The following is a 23,453-nucleotide window of genomic DNA, read 5'->3' on the forward strand; positions in this document are numbered from 1 at the left end:
CCGGCCTTAGGGTGGGGCGACCGGGGCAACCGCCCCGGGCCCCGTGTTCATGAAAAAAAATAAAATATACGAAAGTTTTGAAAACGCAATTTCAACTATGACTGTATTGTTAAGTCCGCGCTAGACAAAAAATAATATTATGAAAAAGGAATAATAATGCAGTAATTTTTATTGTGCAATTGCGTTTGTCAGTACAGTACTGTGTCGTGTGAGTGATAACAACGAGTGAGAGAACTTGACATGAGTGAGAGCGGGCGCGGCTAGGGAGTTTGTAGATGGGGTATAGAGTTTAATATTTTAAGTGAAGGGCCCCGCACTTAAGGTTCGCCCTTAGCCCCGCACCTGCTAGGGCCGACCCTGTTCCCACACCAGTATTAACATCTCAAAAAACCACACCAGTGGATAAGGGTTAAGCATCTGAGGGGGGACATATGCTCCCTTGCCCCTCCCCCCCCCCCTAAATCTGCCTATGGAGTAATACATACCTCATGAATACAGCAGAAAAGATTCCAGTCGAAAATTGCCATATGGAAAGCAAGCTCTTTGGTGCTGAACATTTCGAGATCAGCTTGCATCCCCTCCGTGGCACATTCTTGTTCAGGCAGACATGTCTATTGGAATAAAAACAAATAGTAGCCATAAAATGGTCGTGTATTAGCGGAAATAGTTCATTACACAGGAAAGTTTGCGGAATAAATTCCGTTACATATAAAAACAGCTACATTCAAGAATAAAGGATGAGGAAATGTTTTTCTGAATTACATCCACATCAGTGCATTCAGGATTATGAAATAAAATATTTATAATACATTATATACTGAAATCAAGTTTTTACATTGATATGTCAACATTACTTAGGGTTTAAATGGGATTTATTGAGCAAATTTTTGCCACACACAATCGAGAGCTCCAAAATTCTGGCATATGGCTTATAAAAGTGAATCTACTGCAAGTTTACAGTGAGAAAATTTGTATGAGTGCAGGAGGGTTAACTTTCTGAGGGTACTCTTAAGAATGTGACTCTGAGAATGTTTATGGAGGCATGGTCCCATTGATCTATCAACCAAGGTTTGCGCAGGAGTAGTAAATGATTAATAGGCAGATAAGACAGTGTGAAGCTCCGAAGAACACATTGTAAGAGGCAATTAGTTGGCTCCTTATATATGTATCTTCTCAAAAATTATAATTACAAATATTATTCAGAATTTCAAAATTCTATGAAAACAAAAAGTAAAATATGGCTTTTTAACACCACAGAAAAATGTGCTTCCGTAGAATTGACCAACAATTTTCAAATACAAGAATTGAAATAGAAAATTAGTGTAGTATACTTTACAAGTCATTAGATCATGCAACCATGCATTTTTCTTAAAATAAAATGAAGGATCTGGCAGTTTCCTTTAATGTCAACTTACTAAGGCATCCAAATGATCCTTTGGTGATATGAAGATGCGTCCATTCACACTGAGTCCACTTGGAATGCTCACATCATTATCTTTGAATAAAACACGCTCACCTGAAAAATAACATTATCATGGTAAAACAAGGAATATCAGGAAAAGACATAAAATGGTGTATAGTCAGCAAAGTCTGTTAGTTGACTTATAGCTAAATTGTGGAATATGAAGTGAATATCAGAGTCGTGGGGGTAAAATGAATGCATATATGTATGGATAAAATGGGCTACATGGGTAAAATTTAGGCAGTCTGCTGCAATGTTCCCTGTGTTATGGGTATGCTGAGAAGTTACTGAAAGTCAAGGAGGATTTGGATTTAAGCGGGTGCCATAGTCTGTAGTTTGATAATTAAGTCAGTTAGGTTTGCGTCAACCATTGATTTTCCAGTTGGCAAAAGGTGTGCGGATTTATGGTAAAAGAACCTAGTTTTGAAAAGATTTGAGAGCAAGTAATATGACATGTATAATAAAAATAGATAATCACAAGCTTAAGCACGTGGAGTAATCTTGCTATTTATAGCAAACACCTTAGCAGTGAATAGGCACAGTTATGAGTCCCTCATACGAAGACCCTTACTCTCGTTAGTCAACCAGTCCTTGTCAGAAGGTGTATATCCTGATTCCTTGAAGGTATCCAAGGTGGTCCCAGTGTATAAGAACAAAGACAATAGAAATAATCTGCAAAACTACAGGCCAGTATCTATAGTGCCACAATTTGGTAAATTATTTGAGTATGTATTCTGTAAAAGGCTCATTGACTATCTTGATAAGCAAAACATAATATCACTCCATCAATATGGCTTTCAGCAGGGAAAATCGACAGAATTGGCTCTATTTAATGCAATTGATAATATTACACAGGAAATAAATAGTAAAAATAAGGTAATGGGGATATTTTTTGACATGAGCCGAGCCTTTGATGCTGTGGATCATGACAAATTGCTAAAAAAATGTGAATCAATAGGTATTAGGGGCATTCCTCTAAATTGGCTTAAGACATATCTTCATGGAAGAAAACAGAAAGTAGCATACAGGAAAGATGGGACAGTCTATTTCTCCTCCACGTTAGAAGTCAAAAAGGGTGTACCACAGGGGTCAGTATTGGGTCCTCTTCTCTTTCTAATATTCATCAATGACCTACCTAATAAAATTGTAACCCAAGATAATAAGTGTGTATTATATGCAGATGATGTAACCATCTTATCAAAAAGAAAAAATCTGACCGCGTTAATTGATTCCAGTCAATATATAATAAAATGCATGCAAACCTGGTGTGATGTCAATGAACTAAGGCTAAATGATGATAAAACCCAAGTGATATTGTTTTCTGCTGGGCACAGCCCAAAGGACAATGATCTACTGCAATGTAAAAATAATTATCTTAATGATATGGAATGTGTAAAGTTTCTAGGAATTTATGTGGATAGAAATATGAAGTGGGATGCACATATAGAGCACCTATGTAAAAAACTGAATACAGTGTTTTATCTTATATCTGTATTAAAGCATAGTGTAAGCCAGTATGTTCTGAAAACCCTTTACTATGGATTATTCTACTCAAGAATTTCATATGGAATTATAGTATGGGGATCTTCGCCCCAACTTCATGATGTGTTTGTTATACAAAAGAAATTTGTGAGAAGTATGTGCAAACTAAAGTGTCGAGCTCATTGTCGCCCTTTTTTTAAAAGCCTTAAATTACTCACTGTACCTTGCGTATATATATATCAGAGTGTCATATATGTAAAAAGGTATAAAGGTTGTTTTACTATGAATAATAGGATACATTCCTATGAAACCAGGAGATGCAATGACGTTCATGTCAAACAATCGAACCTAGCTCTGGTATCTAGAGGGCCTGAGCTCATGTGTACAAAATTGTATAATAACCTACCTGTATATATTAAAAGTATAGAAAATATTGATGTTTTTAAAAAGAGTGTCTTAGCTTACTTAATAGAGAAGTGTTTTTATAGTATAAAAGAATATCTTCAATCTGAAATGTAACATTTTCTTATGTGAATTTGTTAATTTTGACGTGCCCTATATACTTGTTTTATGATTGTATCATGACATATAGTATCCTTTGGGCAAATAAATATTATTATTATTATTATTATTATTATTATGAGAATATCAGGAAGAAAATAGCATGGAAAAGAAGGGATTTTACAAAGAGCCGGCCATAGGCCTGACATGTTGATGTTGAGCAAAAGTTTATTGAAAAGGCTTGGAGGGGAGGATCACCACTGGAATACCCCAATATAAAGTGACTTCTAGGAACTTTGAATAATATGCATCTTAAAATGACAAAATCATGTTTTCAGTCCTTATACTGGATAGCAATAATTTAAATAGCTGTAGTAATTTTCCAAACTTTTTACTTTGCTCAACCGATTTCAATGTTTTCTCATCATTATAAGGCAGCTCTTGATAATGATGTGAAAACATTGAAACTGGATAAACAAAGTAAAAAGTGTGGAAAATTACTACAGTAGTTTGAATTATTACTATCTATGAATTTCCATGAAGTGGACTCGTCGACAATCTGACTTACACTGGATTGCTTGATGACTGATGGTGACAGTTACACTGGCAATTTGTCAGCAACTTCTGATCAGATATTGGAGTTTGATGAAAAAGGGCTTGTATTGATATTTCAAAGTTGCGGTATGCGGTCATAGTCATTTTTCAGTTAAGTTTATTCTGATTGCATGGAGTCATATTTGAGTTTGTTGTTTTTTCAAATAATAAAGAGGGACATGGTACGGCCACCAAGAAGAAAGACTCTCAGTAATTCCGGAGCATAGACTGCATCCATACTTGAGACTGACTTTGACAACTTGACATTGATTGCCAAAAAAAAAGGATTCACAATCTCCTTAACCCCAGGGAAATTTCCATCATACTGAGTATGAAGATAGAGAGCTGACAGAAGGGATTCCAGATGTGGACATGGAGAAGGTTTGATGGATAGAGAGAAATGAGGAAATTCAAAAGCTAGGTTAGGAGGGGAAATGGGAAAGTGGATGAGATAAAGAGATAGCAGAGGATGTAGACTGTGGTGGAGCTATCTGGGACAGAGTACTGCAGCTCGCCACATTGGGCGCCACCGGCAAGACCCTATGGAGTTCGATGGAGTACCAAACTTGGCCACCGGAGGTGCGAACGGGAAACCGGACCGGAAGCACAACGGGGTCTCCCGGGAACGGCCATATTGTGTACTTGTGTTTTTGCATCCAACGCCCGTGTACGGACATGTATCTGTGGCACACATGGCAATAAACACAGTCGTCATTAATTCTGTACAAGTTATCGAAGTGTGTATCATTATTCCAAATACCCTTCATAGACAAATATGTACAGTGAGGAAAGAGAGAAAGTAGAAAACTAGTGAAAAGGACCATTGGGGATGGTGAATTATGAGAACAGGGGGCATGGATAGGGTGATGGGTAGCAGGCTTTACACTGAACTGGAGAGAGAATCCCAATGAGGGAATCAGGACAGGCGGTGATGATTAGTATAATACAAGATCTGAGTCAGAAGTAGTAGGACTGATTATCTGTTGTGCAAACAGAGCAATGGAGGGGGAAACGGCCAATTGGGCACGGTTAAGGGGAGTGTCAGCCTCATATTTTTTCAGTCACCAGCGGGCTGTTGTTGAAGCAGGATATGTGCTTTTGTGAGCCCCTGTCACAAGGTGTTGTCGAAACCTAGGATGGAGCAAAATTTGGGTGGCTTGGGCTAAAATATTTTAAGTAAAATGAGACATAGCAATATTTCCACTGGCAATGTCTCTTTTACTACATAATAACAAGAACATTCACCACATCATGGCTCATATCATACAAACTAAACTTAACCCGTCAACGCCCACAAGCCGAGTGCCCAGTGCCGAGCCAATACTTTTGCAATGCAGGTAATATGTGAATTTTGGCATACATTTCGGTGCACATACTTAGTGGAAGGTTTCCTCTATTATTCAGCCAGTTTGAATTGTGTTCAATGTGTTGAGATCATATGTATCATATTTTATGAAATGGAGCTATGTGTGATAAAAAAAACTTTGGGCGTTGATGGGTTAACTAAGCCAAATGTAGTTTAAACTTAATAAAACACAGTTGATCAACTAGCGGCAGCATCATCGCAGGCCTCCTTGACGAAATCGAAGGTTTCTATAGCCCTTTAAATATCCCATGGCAAGGTGACTATGAAGTAATAGCCTACTGAGCATGATAATTCTTATTGCATCACAGCACATAATATTGATTCGCAAGAACAATGATGGATGAATCAAGCTAAACTACATAAAATACACGAAAAATATATTTCATATCAAACATAAAAATGAATTTACAAACAGTCAGTGGATTCTCAGTCAATACTTTGTAAGATTTGTATAAATTTTGGCTTTTCATTTTCACTCCATAAAATACCATCACTTAATTTCCAGTTTACCATTTTGTCAATCTACTAACACTTCTAGAAACTACACCTCTACATTAGAATTTAGGAAAATAATTTACCTGAAGACTTCACCTCAGCGAGCACCAAATCATCATGGGGAAGACCCAATTTATCTGCAGCAGAGTACTTAATCGTTTCTGCTGTAGTAGACAAGGGAAACCTCAGGGTGCAGTAAGTGTGGTCAGCACAATAGACCCGGAATATTACTAAAACATTGAGAAAAGGATGTTAATCAGCAAAAAAAACAATAAAAAGATATTAAATGAAGCTTAAAAATAAAGAAAAAAGTTGAATGTTATTCCAATAAGATATCACAATTATTCATAAAATTGAATTACTATAAAAAGAAGTGAAGCATTTATTTTTAAAATGCTTAATTTGTCCGAAATAATTTCTTTCGGTAATTCTAAAATGAAAAATTTCTTTGAAAAATTCCAAAAATTCATGCAGCACTTCAGAGCACTACCAGAAGAACAGTAAAAGAGTTAATAATGAAGGACCTTCATGAAATTATTGTGACCCTATTCTTTCTCTATGGGGCCTCTTATGCTTGAATATTAACACATGGATAATAGGAGGAGAAGCCCTAAAAATAGGAGGATCAATTCACTTATTTTATCGATGATTCCCACAATTTAAGGAAATTTAATCACTCTAATCCACAAGATGTATTATAAACTGAAACCTACTGTCATCATTTTGACGGATAATAATTCCTCCACAAGTATCATCGTCATCGTCTTGAGAAGATGATGCTTTGGCTGCAGTAGGCTTCCCAAATAGACTTATTGGTTGACCGCATGGGGGAAGCTTCCACTTCTGACCAGCCCTGGCATCCCGCTCGGATGCATAGCGCCGGAGGCATGACATCACACGCTGCATAAGCTTTGTCTCTGCCCGCAGAGACTTCCACTTTGCGCTTTCCTCTTCCACCTCCTTAGCTAGTTCCTGCAAACACAACACAGATTCATTAGGTCAACAGACAAAATGAAAAGTATGCTACAAGTTTTCAGTAGCCTTGACATACACTTGCAAAACAGGAATTGCCTATTGAGTTTACTGCATGCTGGATCAGGGGCACAGCTAGGAATTAAGGCAAGGGGGGCTTTAGGCACAATTAATACTGGGGTGTTTGGGGGTGTGGAATACCCACCAGGGTAAGCAGGAGGTGCGGGGACACTCCTTCAGAAAAATTTCAAGATATATGGTTCAAAACGGTGAGTTTTACAGCTTTCGGAGGGATATTTTATTAATATTTACACTATTCTGTAAGTAATATTAATCCAATTAAGTAAAATGCATTAAACTATTAAAATTTCTGAGCTCTGGGGGGGGGGTTTTATCCCCCAAAATCCCCCCCTCGCTGCGCCACTGTGCTGGATTATCACTTGCAACACTTCTATAACCTTGCAAGTGTTTCTTAATTATGTATAAGATGGCAAGTAAATTTGCTCAACTGTTTTAACTAGTTGGTGCCTCACTGTATGATCTTATGCTCATTTATGAATGAAAACTGGAATATGGGTATGCACCGAAAACATGAAGAAATCAGTGTAACATTTGAATCCACTTAAAATTTACTTTGAATATGATGAAAAACTGACATCACATGTTTCCATAGAGTGCACCCATTTCAGGGTGTTTGTGTTGAATGTACTGGAAACTGTAAGGCCCCCTTTGGAAACTTTTTGGAGGGCTTGAAAAGCAAAATACCGCATATGTCTGAATATTGTCCCCCCTTTTTTTCCAAAAATGCCTGTGGTACAAGTAAAGGGGGGGACTATATTCAAATGCATTTTTTTAACTTTTCCCGATACTGAAGCCTCAAAATTAGGGAGGGGACTATAATCAGAGGGGGACTATATTCGGAGAAATACGGTAGTAACACTCTTACAAAGCAAATTTCCAACGGAATGCAGAGGAGAAAAGCAAATTTTAGTTAAGATTTTTTTAATGCGAGTTTTTCACACCATTCTCAAACCTCTGTCTTACCATAATGTAGTATGCATATTTAATATCTCCCCACATACTCTCCCTTGGACTCTTCCATATGCACCTTTACCATCATTGAGGCATGTGTTTGTAATTAATTACTTGTTTCTCCTGCAAAATTCTGCAGTTCTCTCTCCCCTGTCGTTCTGCATTCCTAATCCAAATTCTCCTATTTCATTTCCATCCCTCCCTCCCTGACTAAGGCCATCCAGTTCCCCATTACTACTAGATTTTTCTTGCCCTTACCTGATCTATACCTACCACTCTCTTAATGAGCTTCCCTGGTCCCTTTTGATATTTTCTAACTTCCCTGCCCTAATCATTGTCCTCACATTCCTCATCCCTACAGTTATTGCTACCTCCTTCTCCATCTTCTTGGTTTTCTTTTCTTCTTTCTTTGATGCTGCTGCTGATAAGTATCTGCAAGGATTTCTCTTGAGGACTTTGCCAATCTCGTTGCCACCCATGACACCCTTCCCCAAGGATTGGTTCCTGCGATTCCACCCAAGGCTCATTTGGTTATGGTTTATATTTTCAGGGAGAAGTAGTTGGTAGTTAGCAGGGTTTCCCACTTCCATTCCAACAGTGTTTTTAATGTGACACCATCATGTAGACTACCTTTCCCCTGCCTCCTACCCTTCAACCTATCTGACATTGGTGGTCCTATCAGGAGTTATTGAGAATTTATCCAACCAGAGTGCAGCTCTAGAGGTCGTAGGTATGCACATAGGCGGATCCAGGGGGGGGGCACGGGGGCACGTGCCCCCCCCAGACCCTTAAAAATATGATAGATTTTTAATACGGTCCCATTATAATTTCGTTCGTTTTGTATAACAAGGTATCCTTGTGCCCCCCCCTGAACAAAATCCTGGATACAGCCTTGCTTGTGCCCCTCCCAGAAAGAAATCCTGGATCCGCCCCTGGGTATGCACAAGCCTTTCCATCACAGAAAGGTTGTAGCCCAAGTGAAAGGAATTATGAACGTAGGAATCACATTTTAAATGAGTCACCTTGGACTACCAATTATTATAATAGTAACTATTTATTATAGTCATCAGTTACTCAGGATAATTGAATAAATTTTTATAACACATTTAAGAAGGTATTTTTATACAACTTAATTATACCTACTGTGCTAAATTTCCCAATCCTCTCCAAAAGGTAATGAACCTATATAGCTTTAAATGAAAATAGAACACTAAAGTATGAACACGACAATATTCATTTACTATTCGACCCTTTAGATATTTCTAAATGCATATTTTTTGTATGTGTGCATGAAAAATTCATTCTAGCCCAAAGCTTACCTGTAAAAACTGATGTGCAGCTGGGTCATCAAATACTGGGTTCCTTATTGTTGTCACCCATCTATGAACAAACTGGACTACTCTCCTCTTGCATGCCAGAACAAATTCACTGTCCTGGTTCGGTGAATCTATATGATAAGTAAGTTTTAATTAAGGAAAATCACATAATTTACGTCTAAGTAAAATCTAGAACTACCAATCATAAAAAGGAGTTACATTTCTAGGCTGAAGTTAGAAGTGACAGGTCAAAAAAAACTAGCTAATGATACATCCACGAACAGCTGTTTGATACATAAATATGTATATACATAAGGATGAGTGCACTTAAATCAAATGATTTCATTTTAAATATCTGATACTTAAAATATGCTGTTTAAAAAAAAAGATTTCTTTGATAGGCATCCTTCTTATTCCATAAAAATCCTATGCAAACACTTCATCTCTTTATTTTAATTATCATTTCAATTCTAAATTTTTAATAAAAGGTACATGAACAAATGCAGTATTTGATCAGAACAAAATAAAATGCTATGGTGGTGATATGAAAGAAGTCAGGCTGTATTCTCCATGAGAAAGTGTCAAAACAGCATTGGCCAGATATCAAGTAAAATAATGTCTAAGTATGGATGAATGACTGATAAAAGTTTAAATTCTGGCACTAAAAGTCATTTTAAAATGATTGTCTGGGCATTATGTGCACCCTAATACCAAAGCCTCGAGTGCTCCATTCCTTTCAATTTTTATTCATTGACAGGCTAACGATGTTCCATTTATCAAAATGTGGGAAAAGTCCACTCAAAGGGAAAGGGTATGATGTCCAAGTGGCCAATTAAGCTCAAACTCTCTCAAGATAATAGACCATGAGCATCAATTCAACGTTCTCAAGGAAGACAAGTGCACCATGTAATTTTATATTGAAAAAAATTCATATGAAAATCATAAAAATTGACATCACCAGAAGAGTGCAGAGTGCTAGTTCTGTAGTATCTAGAGAGCAAGGCCTTGTCAGTTCAACCTCAATTACACACTTTTGAACACAGAATAATCCAATAACATGTTGCAAAAGGATATTGTCTGCTAAGCTCGGTGACTAGTTGATGCGTGGGCATGAATATGATGTGCGTGAGGAGGAAGTCGTCGAGGAAGGGGTCTGCCGAAATGTGGACGGGGGAGGGTGGGGGGTCATTGGCGTCGTCATCGTCATCCTCCCTGTCCTCGTCATCATCCCCCCCACCCTCCTCCTCATCGTCTCCGCCCGCACTCCCCCTCCCCCTGCTCTTGCTTGCCCCACGCCCATCCAAACGCGTCTCCAGGAGGTGCTCCAGCATCTTCTGAGGTGTGCCAGCCATTACCGTGTACCTACGAGGAAAGAAATGAAATGTTCCATTTTCCAAAAACCATCTGATTCTGGACTCATAGTAAAACTCATGGGAAAAAATTGCACTGCACTGGAAATTAAACCAGAGACATTTGGCAGGCCACAGACAGTTTTCCAAGGCATTGGGCATACCACCATACTTATCCAAGTTTCAAGATGACCATGGAAAATATACCATGGCAACCTTGGTAGAATTACTTTTAGTTAAAATAAATTTACCACTGTAGCATTAGTGAAATTACCATGGGAATCAGTGAACCTGGATAGGTCTTAAATGGTTCAATTTTTGGCCCGGAGGAATATTTTCCTACAGCAATTAAATAGAAATTCATTACTGCTCACATCAGATTTGAAATACAAATACCACATTCTTCTGGTTAATTACATGACTATTACCCTTGCTTGAAACAATAACTTCTGCAGATTTCATTCGATATTTTATTGAACAACTGGATTGCAACAATTACTTGATATTGATGATGTTGAAAAATAATCAGTTCTCAAAATTAAAACTAAAAGCTATTTCAATAAAATTCTCCATTGGAAAATATAATACCTGGGTCAAGGGTGTAATTTACAGAATATTAAAAATATCAAACATAATTATGAGGCAAAGTTCTAAGAAAGATTATTTCGCCAAATTAAAATCAAATTGATTTTAGGATCCTGGTCTTAAGTAGTATGCATCCTAAGCACCTACTCAGAAAACCAGTAAATTTGAATTGGAAACATCTGACTATATACTTTTTTACTATAACTTTCTCATAGGAATGTAGTCTAGATATACAAACACTACAGTTGAGGGTATGCAGGAGTATAATGCAGGAGTGAAATGAGAAGTAATAATTCACCAGGATAAATTCAGAAAATTGAAAAATAGGTGGATTATTGTGGCAGATGATACCTGTTTGTAGTGAAAAGCTAGGATTAAAAAAATGTCAACCTCATGGTACATAATGCAGAGATCATTTCATGATAAACCCTTACAGAATATCAAACATGAATACATAAATTATTCAATAAAATTTTTTATTTGAAATAATTCACGAAGGTGAAATTACTTGAATAGTGATCACTGCACCATGTCAATATAATTTCATTGGTAAAATGAATGATCAATTATGATTTATATTCATCGAGATAAATTATGCTTACTTACACTGGAATCAATAACTAACACTCATAAAACCACCTGGATAATACCAGAGCATTTGGGCAATATGTATATAAGATTACGATACCTCTACTACAAAAACGCTGCTACAATCGCCCACCAAATCAAATACGCTCAGCTAGAAGCCCAACAATACGAATTCGCTCAGCTGGCAGTGTCCGAAGCATAAACGCTCATCTCCTATTCTCCAAGCTTGGAGGTGAGCGTTTATGCTCCGGACACTGCCAGCTGAGCGGATTCGTATTGTTGGGCTACTGGATGAGCGGATTTGATTCGGTGGGCGATTGTTGAGCGTTTTTGCGGTGGAGGTATCGATTAGCTTACTTTGCCAAAACATATATCCTGATTTCCCGCAACCCACAACACATTCAAATTCCCCATGACTCAGTTACCGCGAAATTTCAGCAATTTTCCCATGAAAATTTCAAAATTTTAATGAAACAGCAACAAGTTTATGGAAAAATGGAATGTATACGGAACATATCTTTCGTACGAATAATAACTACTTATTAATAAAAAATAAATAAATATTCAACAAGTAGTACGCTGTTGGCTCGTAGTTTTTCGTGCCGCTTTGGGTTCGTGGACCTCTCCATCTTCCGGGTTTTCGCCGCGTTGGTAGCCAGAGGTTGACGACAGTTACGCCGGGATTCCACCAGGCGTCTTCAGGTCGAAGCGGCTTCAAGTCAATTCCGCCGGACGTCTTCGACCTGAAGGAACACTTTTGACACCTATTGTACCCATGATTGGAATCGGCTGCGAAATTGTCACTAACCCCGTGCAACCAGCTTGGTGAAAATCCGGAAGATGTGGAGAGATCCACGAAGTAATAAGCCGGACAATATGAAAAAATGACGACCATACGAGGAGGAGTGATGCGTCCTATTGAATGGGGCCGGGGTAAATGGTCAAATGGGAGAGAGAGTCGTCCACTCACTTGAAATGCGAGCGGGGCACGGCGGCGGAGGCCGATATCTTCTCGAGCACGAGCACGTCGTGGCCGTGTTCCGTGAGCCGCACCGTGTTCGCCTCCACGTCTCGCAGGATCCGGTCGAAGTCGTCCTTGTCCACGCGCAGGAAGTGACAGTTGCCCTCGCGAAGCACGATCGTCGCCGCCCTGCGACGAACGAAACAACGGAGAAAGTTGAGAAATGAGAGACGAGGAAATTCACACTGCAATTCCTTTCCTCCAGCTCATCGACGGAACGGAGGAAGTAAGGGCAACGGTCAGGCATGATGGGAACACTCGAGTCGCACCCAGTTTGCGCGAGGTAGGCCGTTTCCACAATTACGCATACCGACGAAGGCAAATAAATCAACTTTATTCGAATACATATGTACCTTTATGTGTACTTGAATAAAAATAAACAAAGTGTACAAATTACTTACTAATAATGTATGGCAATTTCCTGTATAACTAACCAGGCATGGCATGATAACTTACTAATGTGATGAGGAAAAGAATATATTTATGTATTTTTTATGTAGTATTGATATATTTTCTACTAGTATTACGCTTTAAAACATTATAAATATTGGTGAATGCCACTTTTGTATGAAGAGTAAAATTTTTTATGCTCCAAATATTCATTTGAGACCCAAGTCTTGGTATTACTTAAGCTATTTAAAACACCGATTATCCCAAAAATTCGCCACTAGATAGAATGTGTGAGAAATATAATAAATATTGCAGTGATCTTGATCTATTTCATGAAAGAAACAAATTTCGTAAAGCTCTGACGTTATTGATGGATTCTAATGACTAAATTTGATGTAATTTATAAATTGTAACGACTGGGACTGTATATCCACTAGTATGTTTATATACTTGATATGAATTGAGTTTTCCCTGTAATTATGCTGTTGGGAAAACTATAAAATCAATAAATAAATAAAAAGTTGATTGATTACAATCAAACGGAAGGATCAGAGGTTCAATCCGATTGATGTTTACCTGGGAGCGTCATTAATGAGAGCCAGTTTGCCAAAGTCGTCTCCCTCGTGGAGCGTTGTCACCGTGCCCTTGCCGTGTATGACCACGTTGACGGACCCTTTTAGGATAATGAACCACGAGCGTCCCTCGTCGCCTTGCTGGAACACTGCAAAGGAAGAATGTAAAAGAGTCGTCGTGTACCATCAATCGAACGCAAGTGAGAAAAAATTACGAATTTACCTTTTTGAAAATAATAATTAAATAATGGTCATGTTTGAATTATTTTAGCAGTACAGATATTTCAACGCTTGAAAAATTTCAAAGAATAGGCAGATAGGTCGAGTTACAGTACTGGGAAAGGCGTAATTAGAGTATTCTAGGGAGGTATAGAAGGGGGTCAGTGTCCGTTAGAGATGGAAGCCATTAGAAGTCAGGAGAATCATATATAGGTTATGTGGGGTCTATAAACCCTTAAAATACAGCCAGGTTGGAAGGAAATAGGTTGTAACACTTAATTTTGAGTTGTTTTGAGTTGGATGTTGGTGTGAGGATTGATGGGAGGAGGACAATGAAGCGGGCAATAATGAGCAGCAGAGGTGGAAGGGAGGTATTGATGTTGACGGCGCGGGATGGAGTGTATAGGAAGTTGGATTGTAATAGTGGTGGAGTGCGGATGTGTTTTTGCTACCGAATTTGTTTATAAAGTGTAATAACATATTTGTGAAGTATGAAGAGGAAAAATAAAAAAAACGTTACAAGATCAAAAGCTGGACTTACCCCGCTACATATGAAGGAACGATCAAACATTCAAAATTAAGTTCAAGATGCTGTAAACGGATATTTTGAAGAAAACTATTCCTGCATAGAGCAATAACAGAATGAAACGACTATCTGAAGATATTTTTAACATCTTCCTTTCTAGCACTACAATTTTAAGGGTATATCCTCTCCCTTTACTTTGAACTTAGGTTGGCAGACTTTCAATTTATTTATTTTAAATGTCATACGATCACCAGGAAATAGACTACAAGTACGGAAATACGAAATAACAAATAAATAAATAAATAAACAAACAAATAAATAACAAATATTTCCAGAAACCCTTCCGTTTTGTTGTTATGCGGTATCGCCAGGGTCATCATTACGTATATCTGAGTTTATGGTAAGTAATTTTATTTAAATTAAATTCTAAATAAAAATTTTTGTTCGAGCAGATTAAATTTTTGAACATAAATTCATTAAAACGTATGCAACATACAAATATACATCACCGAAGACCTCAATTATGCCGCAAGTCGAGGAAACACGCTCGGACTAAATATAATATTTCTAGAGGCCTACTGCACGTATTAGAACTAAAATAGATTTTCACTTCAACGAGGTGAAGCCTGCATTTATTAATTGAACAACATCTTTGATTTCACCAAACAAACACCATAGAATATCAATGATTGCAATATTAGACAGAATAAGCTTTCAAAAAAACATTCTACGAAATCGCGAATGTACGATAATTACAATTTCGGGAGCAATTAGGTATAGAAATTAAAAATCACTCATATATTTCCCCAAAACGATGATTATAGAGAAACCATACTTTCAATAGACAGAGTTAACCATAAAAATACGGCCATTACAAAAGAATCCAAAGAAGTATCAATTCAGTAAAACTGAGGAAAGTAAAGCCTCGTTCGTATATTTGATGTAATTCTTCAAATATACTATGAATTTGAGAACATAAAGCAAGATAAATGGGGATCTATGATACAGTGAACAGCAAAGCGCTCGGTATATGAGGAGCTAATGAAAATAAACTACATTAAAAAAATCAAATAAAATTTGACGTTACCACGATTTCAAAATATACACAAATTTAAGAAAAAATAAGGGGAGGCATATACTAGACGATAGCAGAAGAAGTATAGTTAAAATTACCGCATATTACGACGCAAAGAATCATACTGGATAAGGTAATAAAAATATTTCCTCGAACGCTATCATGGAGATTTCACTACGGGAGTGTAGTTGCGATAGAGAGATGGGCTGTGAGAAATTGTTCAGTCGGACGGTGCAGTGTCTGTACCTCTGCTCCAGCCGATATCATCAATCACCCGAGCAATCAACTTCCGCGGCGAGTTCTCCTCTTTCGCCTCCACAGTTATCGACAGGAGAGAGAGAGAGTGAGAGAAACATCGAGTGTCGAGACGGAGGGAAGAGAAAAAAAAACGAAGGCGAGAACCCCACAAAAACTAAGACACCTACAGTAGAGTGAATTTTTTTATAGCCGGTGATAAACTGAATTAATCACTCCAACAATGGGAAGACAGTCAAAATACATTTCATAAGGACTTCATATTAACGAGGAACTTACAGTGGCGGATCCAGAGAGCGGATTGGTGGGGCCATTGTCCCTCTCTGGAATATCCAATTTATATTATTACTCACTCAGTGATTCAACACGAAGGTTGTTTTGGATAGGTGAGGGTGGAGCTCACCCCCATACTAAGCTACAAGCGTGTGAGTTACACTTAGACAGGGTAGGAATTTCAGGATTCAACCAGGGTTTGAAACCAAGACCCCTCGATCAGCTGCCAAGCTCTACATACGCTCCCAATTTACTAAAGATAAAATGGTAATTTTGTTCAGTTGTCGAATGTACGCAGGAGAGAAGAGCCCCGAAAGAGAGGAGAGATAAATATTTGTTTTAAAAACTTAATTCTTTGGAAAATTAATAATGAGATAACCTTAGAGCGCTGTTTCAATCCTCGAAATTCTCAAAATTGTCGTTAACTTCCGGACCTCCACTACTACACCAGCAATCCTTACTGCTGGGATAATACGGGATGAGTTTAATAAGAAATCCAACACATTTCTTCACGACCAATTTTGCTTGAAAAACTTGCCATTTCTTGTGGAACATTTCCAAACATTCCCGCTTCTTCCTGTATAGTTGATTTGACTTCCGATCGGTGACAGCGCTATAAAATGGCGTGTGTAACCGAGGTGCTTTCCAAACAACAGGCAGTGATTTGAGTTTCTTTTGACGGAAAACCAGGGTATCTCACATATTCGTAGATGCTTGCAGCATGTCTACAGTGATATGGCAGTGGACAAAAGCACAGTGAGTCGTTGGGCAGCGCCTGTTTCATCGTCACCGTAGCGGCGATGATGAAGAATAGACGCTGGCCCCGACTGTGGCCAGTGGAATGGTACTGTGCAGGAATACAGGCAATCCCTTTAAGCAGAGATGGCATGAGAAATTTAAAAAAAGTCAAAACCAGTAAAATTTCAATAGTTTCGTTCCCAGGAGCGAAATGTAGAAACGAAACGAAATGGATTTAAACCCTGGGAGATAAACTCAGGCTCGAAACGAAATCGGAGTCAAAACTACTTCGGGTTACAACAAAAGTAAAACTCTGGGACGAAACATAGCATACATCAGATAATGTTTCGCAGCGGAGGGACCACGTGCTTCACCTTTGAACAGTTTAGTTTCAACCCACACACCGAGTACGAATGTTTGGTTGAATGAAGTAGAGGCTCGGCGCACCGCCATTAGATGCATGGGGCACTCATATTTTTACCACGGACAGGAGAACGGTGAACGCCAACTGGCCATTCGATTTTGAAGCTCAATTTTTTAACCTCTCTACACATACGTCTAACGTGATGGATCGAAACTATTCACCCTTATCTCCCTCCACTCAACTTCAGGGATCGAAACTTAACTATGAGAAGCGAAGTTTCCATTAATTTAGTTTCGTTCGCGGGAGTAAAGTTTCGTCCTGGGTCGAAACTAAACTCCTTGGTAATTTTAATTTCGTGCGGGAAAGAAACTAAACCCAGGCCTCGTATTTTCGTTTCGATCCGGGTCGAAACGAAACATTTTCGTTTCGTTTAACTTGCCATCCCTGCCTTCAAGGTGGCGTCAAGCCGTAGTATTGAATAGAGATTACATTGAAAAATAGTGTTTTGTAGCGAAAAGATTGGGAAATAACATGGTGTATTTGAATGCTGAATAAAACCACCCTTGTTTCAGAAAAAAATGTGTTGAATAACTTATTGAACTTCCCTCGTATCTATCCAACAAGGATTTTTTCTCTATGAAAAGCAAAGCTATTACATGATAAATGCGATGGTGGTTGGCGTAACATGGTGAAACTCTTTCATGATGCACAAAGGTTAAGAAAACACTTAGCTGTTTCACAAAATAAAATATATTGCGACCGGTTTCGATACAGCGTATCATTACCATCTAACTAGCATGATCAATCCCACTAAAATATTAACTATCAAAGAAGGCATATCCTGGATCCGCCGCTCCGAGGAACTGCTTAGTACTGGGAGGAATGTACGTTAAAAACGCCGCGAACAGAAAAATAAAATACATGGTCATATGAATATTTATGGTACTTATAGACCTAGTAAAAATGACCCAATTTTACTTACTTGAAATTCATGCCAATCAAAATATAAAGGGATAGGAATAGGTCATGAGATTTCATGGGACCATTTATACACACGAGGCATGTTGTAGCTAAGGGGCAAAAAAATGTTGAATTCGTTTGAAAGAGGAGAGAGAAGTTTACCACATATTTTATCAAATAGAAAAAAATCTCGAGATGGGGTCATGCTTACAAACGGTGCCGGCACGAGGGTGAGCTTCAAATACGATGACCGAGGCCAATTCTTTCTTCACGGAGTTCGACAGGTGAGAGAGAGCCTTGATGTGCTGGAGTTCTTCATAAATAGTTTCGAGGTCATCGGCTGTCCTCTCGTGCGTCCTGGAAAAGCATTCGGAGGTTAGGAGAGTACATTTTGAAGTATACATATATGAAAATAATATAAACCTTGTTCCACAGTGAAACCTCGCTACCCAAAATCTAGGGCCCTGCATATACAAGTGATTTAGCACGCCGTCAAGCGCACGAGTACAAAGTGATAGGCTCCAAATAAAAAAATTCGCAGTAAAATTATTTGCGTTGATCAGAATGATATGCTAAATAATTTTTTACGTAAATGTTAACAAAATAATTACAAAACTTTGTTTCGCAAAAAATATCGGTGAAATTCAGTTTATTTACTTGCATTTCATGATGATGATATTTGGAGGAGGCGACCGGCAGCTGAGGTCATTTGCGCCATGAGGAAAGGGTAAGGAAGGAAGGGTGGAGAGAAACCCGGCGTCGGCATTAGCCTGCTCTTAACGAAAGGCGCCAAGGGGACCACCGCTTAGCGCCCCATCCGACGGAGTGTTGCGCTTGAAATGTCCTTCACAGAACACTCAAGCATGGATCGGGCAATCTCTGAAAATTATCTGCCACTGACGGGATTTGAACCCGAGCTCGCCGGGTGGGAAGCCAACACTCTAGCCACCACACCAACCCGATGGCCCCTTGCATTTCATTTTTACGCTATCAGGAGATAATAGGGAGTTAAATATATTTATTCACTTTAAAGCTTACAATTCTAAGAAAGGCATAATATAGTTAAAGCTTTCAAAGCTACCGCTGCGTCCGCGGATTATGTAATAGTTTGGATTGAAAATGTACCCAAAGACTAGGGGGAATGTTGAGAACATAATGGTGGAAAGAATGAAGTGGAAGATATAAGTTCAGGAATGGAATGTTAGGGTGGTCCAAGGGGAATACATAGAAGTCCGTGTCCCCAGCCCGTCGGTAAAAGATTCATTCATATACGCAGCCTCATATGACACAATTTAGCGGTTTTTCAACCATGCCCGCAGCATGGCGACGAGTGCGAAACGTTTCATTTATTTTAAATGTTTGCAATAGCGCATTTGCTTTTGAAAAGAATTGCAAAGGAACGTTATCACTTCGAAAGATTATATATTCATGTGTATTAAATACGGTGAAGCCCTGGCCGTAGCTAATCTTCCCATGAAATTCGAATCGTTCAGCCATCAGCGACGCCAGTTGTGTAGTAAATCAATTTACATCTACATCTTCATGATTCCGTGCGAGCCATCGCTAGGGTGTATGGCATGGGGTGATTCCACACCAGGCATGCAGCTCTCATCCGAGCCTTAATCAGTAACGCGCTCGCTTGCTGGACACAAGCCAAGCACACAGGGCAGTGACACGCGAACAGACCAGAAATTAGGAGAGCGCTATGGACACGAACTTGCTACCATGTAAATAAAACTATTAGTTAGTAATAGAAAACGAAAGGTTAGCGTATTAAGAGATGCATGCATGAGTTGAAGCATGTCAAAAATTCATACAGATAGCTAGTAATTTAAATGCGTCGTGAATGACAACAGATCTAGCGCTCGATCGGAGAATCCTCTATTGCAGCCCCTTGTTTACGTCCCTCTTCTTGTGTGGGCGTTTTTCTGCAGCGAGTTCTTTTCCAATGAGGACGAAAGTTAATATGATTTTTCACACGTTTGTTCACATCTTTTTACATTTGGTAAATGCAACTTTGTTCTCTTTGCATTTTCATTTCAATTTTCAATCATATTTATAAGTCTCTATTGTTACAATTTGACTGAATTTAATTTTAAAACTTGGCAATGCATTCTTCTGCAAATGCAATCTTCAATGTTTGACGAGGGGTTATATGGAAAATTGCACTTTCTGTCCCAATCTTCCCCAACAAAGTCTAATTATTATTATATATTATTATTGTAATATTTGTGGGGGTGGGAGGGCTAATACTCACGGCTTGCGCAGGATGAGCCTCATAGCGGCGTCGGGCGCCCTCTGCGCTAGGACGGCGAGCGCCTCGATGCACTCCTCCTCCGCCTCGGCCACCTCCTCGTTGGTGGGCATCCAGTCGCTGCCCTCGCCGTCCCATGCGCGGCCGCCACCGCCACCCTCCGCGTCCTGCCAGAAGCGGTAGAACAGGAACTTGTCTTTGAACGGCTGCTCCTGCGTCACTGCAAGAAGAGAAGATGATTCCATCACTCACTACGGGATGATCACACCTATCAGGTATAGGTGGAGTTTTAGGGGGACCAGAGGCGCAGCGAGGGGGGGTTTTGGGGGTTAACCCCCCCCCCCCAGAGCTCAGAGAAATACTTAAGTTTAATCCATTTTACTTAATTGGATTGATATTAATAATAGAATAGGGTAAGGATCAATAAAATATCCCTCAGAAAGCCGTAAACTCACCATTTTGAACCATTTATCTTAAAATTCCGCAATTTATTAATCTCGCACCTACCGCTTATCCTGCTGGGTATTCCACACCCCCAAACACCCCGGTATTAGTTGCACCTAAATCCCCGCCAGCCTCAATTCCTGGCTGCGCCCCTGACCAGAGGTAGTCTATCCCACCCCAACTTATATGGTTATTTTTCCCGAAGAAGTTACGAAACCTTAAGAAATGCCAAACCATTTTAGCCTCAGATAGTCCTTAAAAATGCTGTTTTCAGAGGCTAATTAAAACTGATTTTTCAGAGGAGGATCCCAGGAGGGTATTCAATAGCCCTTTAATCAATGGCAGGGGTGCTGGCCCCACCAACATAAAACTCTAAACTCCGCCCATGCAATCAGGTCCAAAAATGAGGACACTATTGAAAACAAAATTGAGCACGGAAATGGTCTCCTGGCCAAGAGCGGCCGGTAAATTTTAAAAGAAATGATAACGATTATAGCATCATGGAAAAAGTGACATAAGTTGTGACGAAAAAAACAGCAATTTGAGTGGTATGGGCACGTGGAACGAATTGAAAGACTCCAGAAACAAATATTGCAGTGGAATCCAGATGGAAGGCAACGGGGAGGTAAGCTAATGAAAGATTGGCTACATTGGGAACAGAAATAAATGCTGAAAGAGAATTGAATGAATAATTGTGGAGTGACCAGGAGGCATAAATATTAGGAATCGGAAGACGTAGAACGTCGTAAACCGATGCATATATCATACATAACAACATACTTCTTCGCCAGCCGCCTTGATAGGCGAGAGGAGAGAAGGGTTTGGACACCAACAATTAAACTGTATGAGCACTGAAAAAAATTAGGAACGCCGCAAGAAAGGTAAGTGAGAGATTTGACTTCCGCGGAGATACGCTCTTGAAGCTGGGTTTACATGTCGCGACGCGTCGACACAGCGCGACCCACCTCGGTGAGGGTGGAAAGGGAAAAAGAGTATCGTTTGTTGCTTCTCCGGTAACTGTCAATTTCAGTTTTGTATGCCGACTTAATCTCTTAACCCAACTTCATACCCGAAGCATATTTATTATACGTGGGATGATCGTGAAAAATATCCAATCCCCAGCATCTTCACCATAGCAATGCGTTAAATGGTGCAGTCGATCGATCCAATGTCCGGGTAATATCCATAGTGTAGTTTTTTACTTCAATACTGACTAAGTTCCATACTTTAAATGACGATTATCAAGAATAAATTTTTTTAAATTTGAAAAATCGATCGCTGTTAACGAACCTGAGGATCCCGCGCCGTGTAGCTCATCCTTGACGCGCGATCGAAAAACCGCTCTCATTTTCGCGGTCGCATACTTCTATTTCCATGATTTCTGCTTAGTAGTCAAAATAAATCTCTACTTAACATTCTGGTGTAAATTTTCCCAGTTATGTATTTCATAAACGGAAGATAATGTCTACTTTATGTCAAATTTCTCGTGAAAAATGGGTACGCCATTTTGCGTCGCAAAACCAGACAGATGAGAGCCCAAATCTTCAAAAATCACGGGGAGTACAGGCAAATCACCAGGTGAAAGGAACATTCCATAAAAACCACACCAACACAACACCACCTGAAACGAGATCGCGCATTATTTTGCAAAATTGGTCATGTTTGGGCAACTATATCTCAGTATGGGGTCGTATTTATGTTAAATGACAAGAAATACATAATAGGTAATCATTTATGAGTATTTACGCTAAGTTTAAAGCCTCTATTTGACAAAAGCTATTTTGAACTTTTTTCCGGCTTTTTCCGATCTACGACTGCTGAGGTGTCGAAGACTCTTACACGCCGCTCCTCAGGATGGGAGAGCAAGGCTAGAAAAAAGGAAAGACGTACCGCAACGATCATTAGGGCAATCCGTCCTACCGTTTTCTCCGAATCTCTGGATCATTCTCCTACAGGATGACCTTCCATTTTTCTAGGAACGATGTGTCTGGTTTCGCTAGTATTAGCTCGAGTTGCCCTAATGACGGCGTGAGATTCTATCTTCCCACTACCTTGCTCTTCTACCCCTACCTCGGAGGCGTCTTCGAGTTCATAATGACGGTGGCGACTCCTTTCTTTTTCCTTCCCCTTCCCATGGTGGGAGGAAGTCTTCGAATTGTAGACTCAGGGTTGTACTGCAGAACGTGACACAATCATGAGTCCTCGCTCTTCACTCACTCTCAAACTCAAGGTGACTTTTAGTTTGAGTTATTTTATAAAAAAAACTAATTCACTTGAGCCAGAGTAACTGCGGTATAGTATACAAAATAATAAATTTACCTAAACAAATTTCATTCGTGGTCTCCTACTCCTGCAAAACTAGCATTACTGGAGCACCCGAAAGTAAACTTCACCTGCGAGTTAAGTGTACCAAAGAATAGAGCAGAAGGCAATCTTAAAGGGGTCAGAAAACGAGTATAACCGTGACCTTCCTTGAAAAATAACTATAAAACACGATTTAAGTGCTTAAGACGAGATGTGATGATTCAAAATTGAGAGAAATGTCTGAATATGAAGTAAGAGTAGTATTCATTAAGTATTAACATTTACCATGAGAGAAATGTCCTCGATTTCCTGAGTA

The 23,453-nt window shown here is 39.2% G+C and overlaps 1 protein-coding gene across 2 annotated transcripts in view; it reads right to left on the minus strand.

Moving 5' to 3' along the window:
• LOC124159017 (rap guanine nucleotide exchange factor 4) overlaps window positions 1-23,453 on the minus strand; it is a 444,712-nt gene that overhangs the window by 9,991 nt on the left and 411,268 nt on the right. For both annotated transcript variants that reach the window (XM_046534502.1, XM_046534501.1), the window contains 10 exons: window positions 20,393-20,609; window positions 18,347-18,492; window positions 13,730-13,874; window positions 12,713-12,892; window positions 10,295-10,582; window positions 9,224-9,362; window positions 6,614-6,872; window positions 5,984-6,130; window positions 1,416-1,516; window positions 486-611 (listed from right to left, as the gene is read on the minus strand). In XM_046534502.1, the coding sequence (XP_046390458.1) occupies window positions 486-611; window positions 1,416-1,516; window positions 5,984-6,130; window positions 6,614-6,872; window positions 9,224-9,362; window positions 10,295-10,582; window positions 12,713-12,892; window positions 13,730-13,874; window positions 18,347-18,492; window positions 20,393-20,609 (1,748 nt within the window). The remainder of the gene's footprint in view (window positions 1-485; window positions 612-1,415; window positions 1,517-5,983; window positions 6,131-6,613; window positions 6,873-9,223; window positions 9,363-10,294; window positions 10,583-12,712; window positions 12,893-13,729; window positions 13,875-18,346; window positions 18,493-20,392; window positions 20,610-23,453) is intronic.

Source organism: Ischnura elegans, chromosome 5 (assembly GCF_921293095.1).
Source record: "Ischnura elegans chromosome 5, ioIscEleg1.1, whole genome shotgun sequence".
NCBI lineage: Eukaryota > Metazoa > Arthropoda > Insecta > Odonata > Coenagrionidae > Ischnura > Ischnura elegans.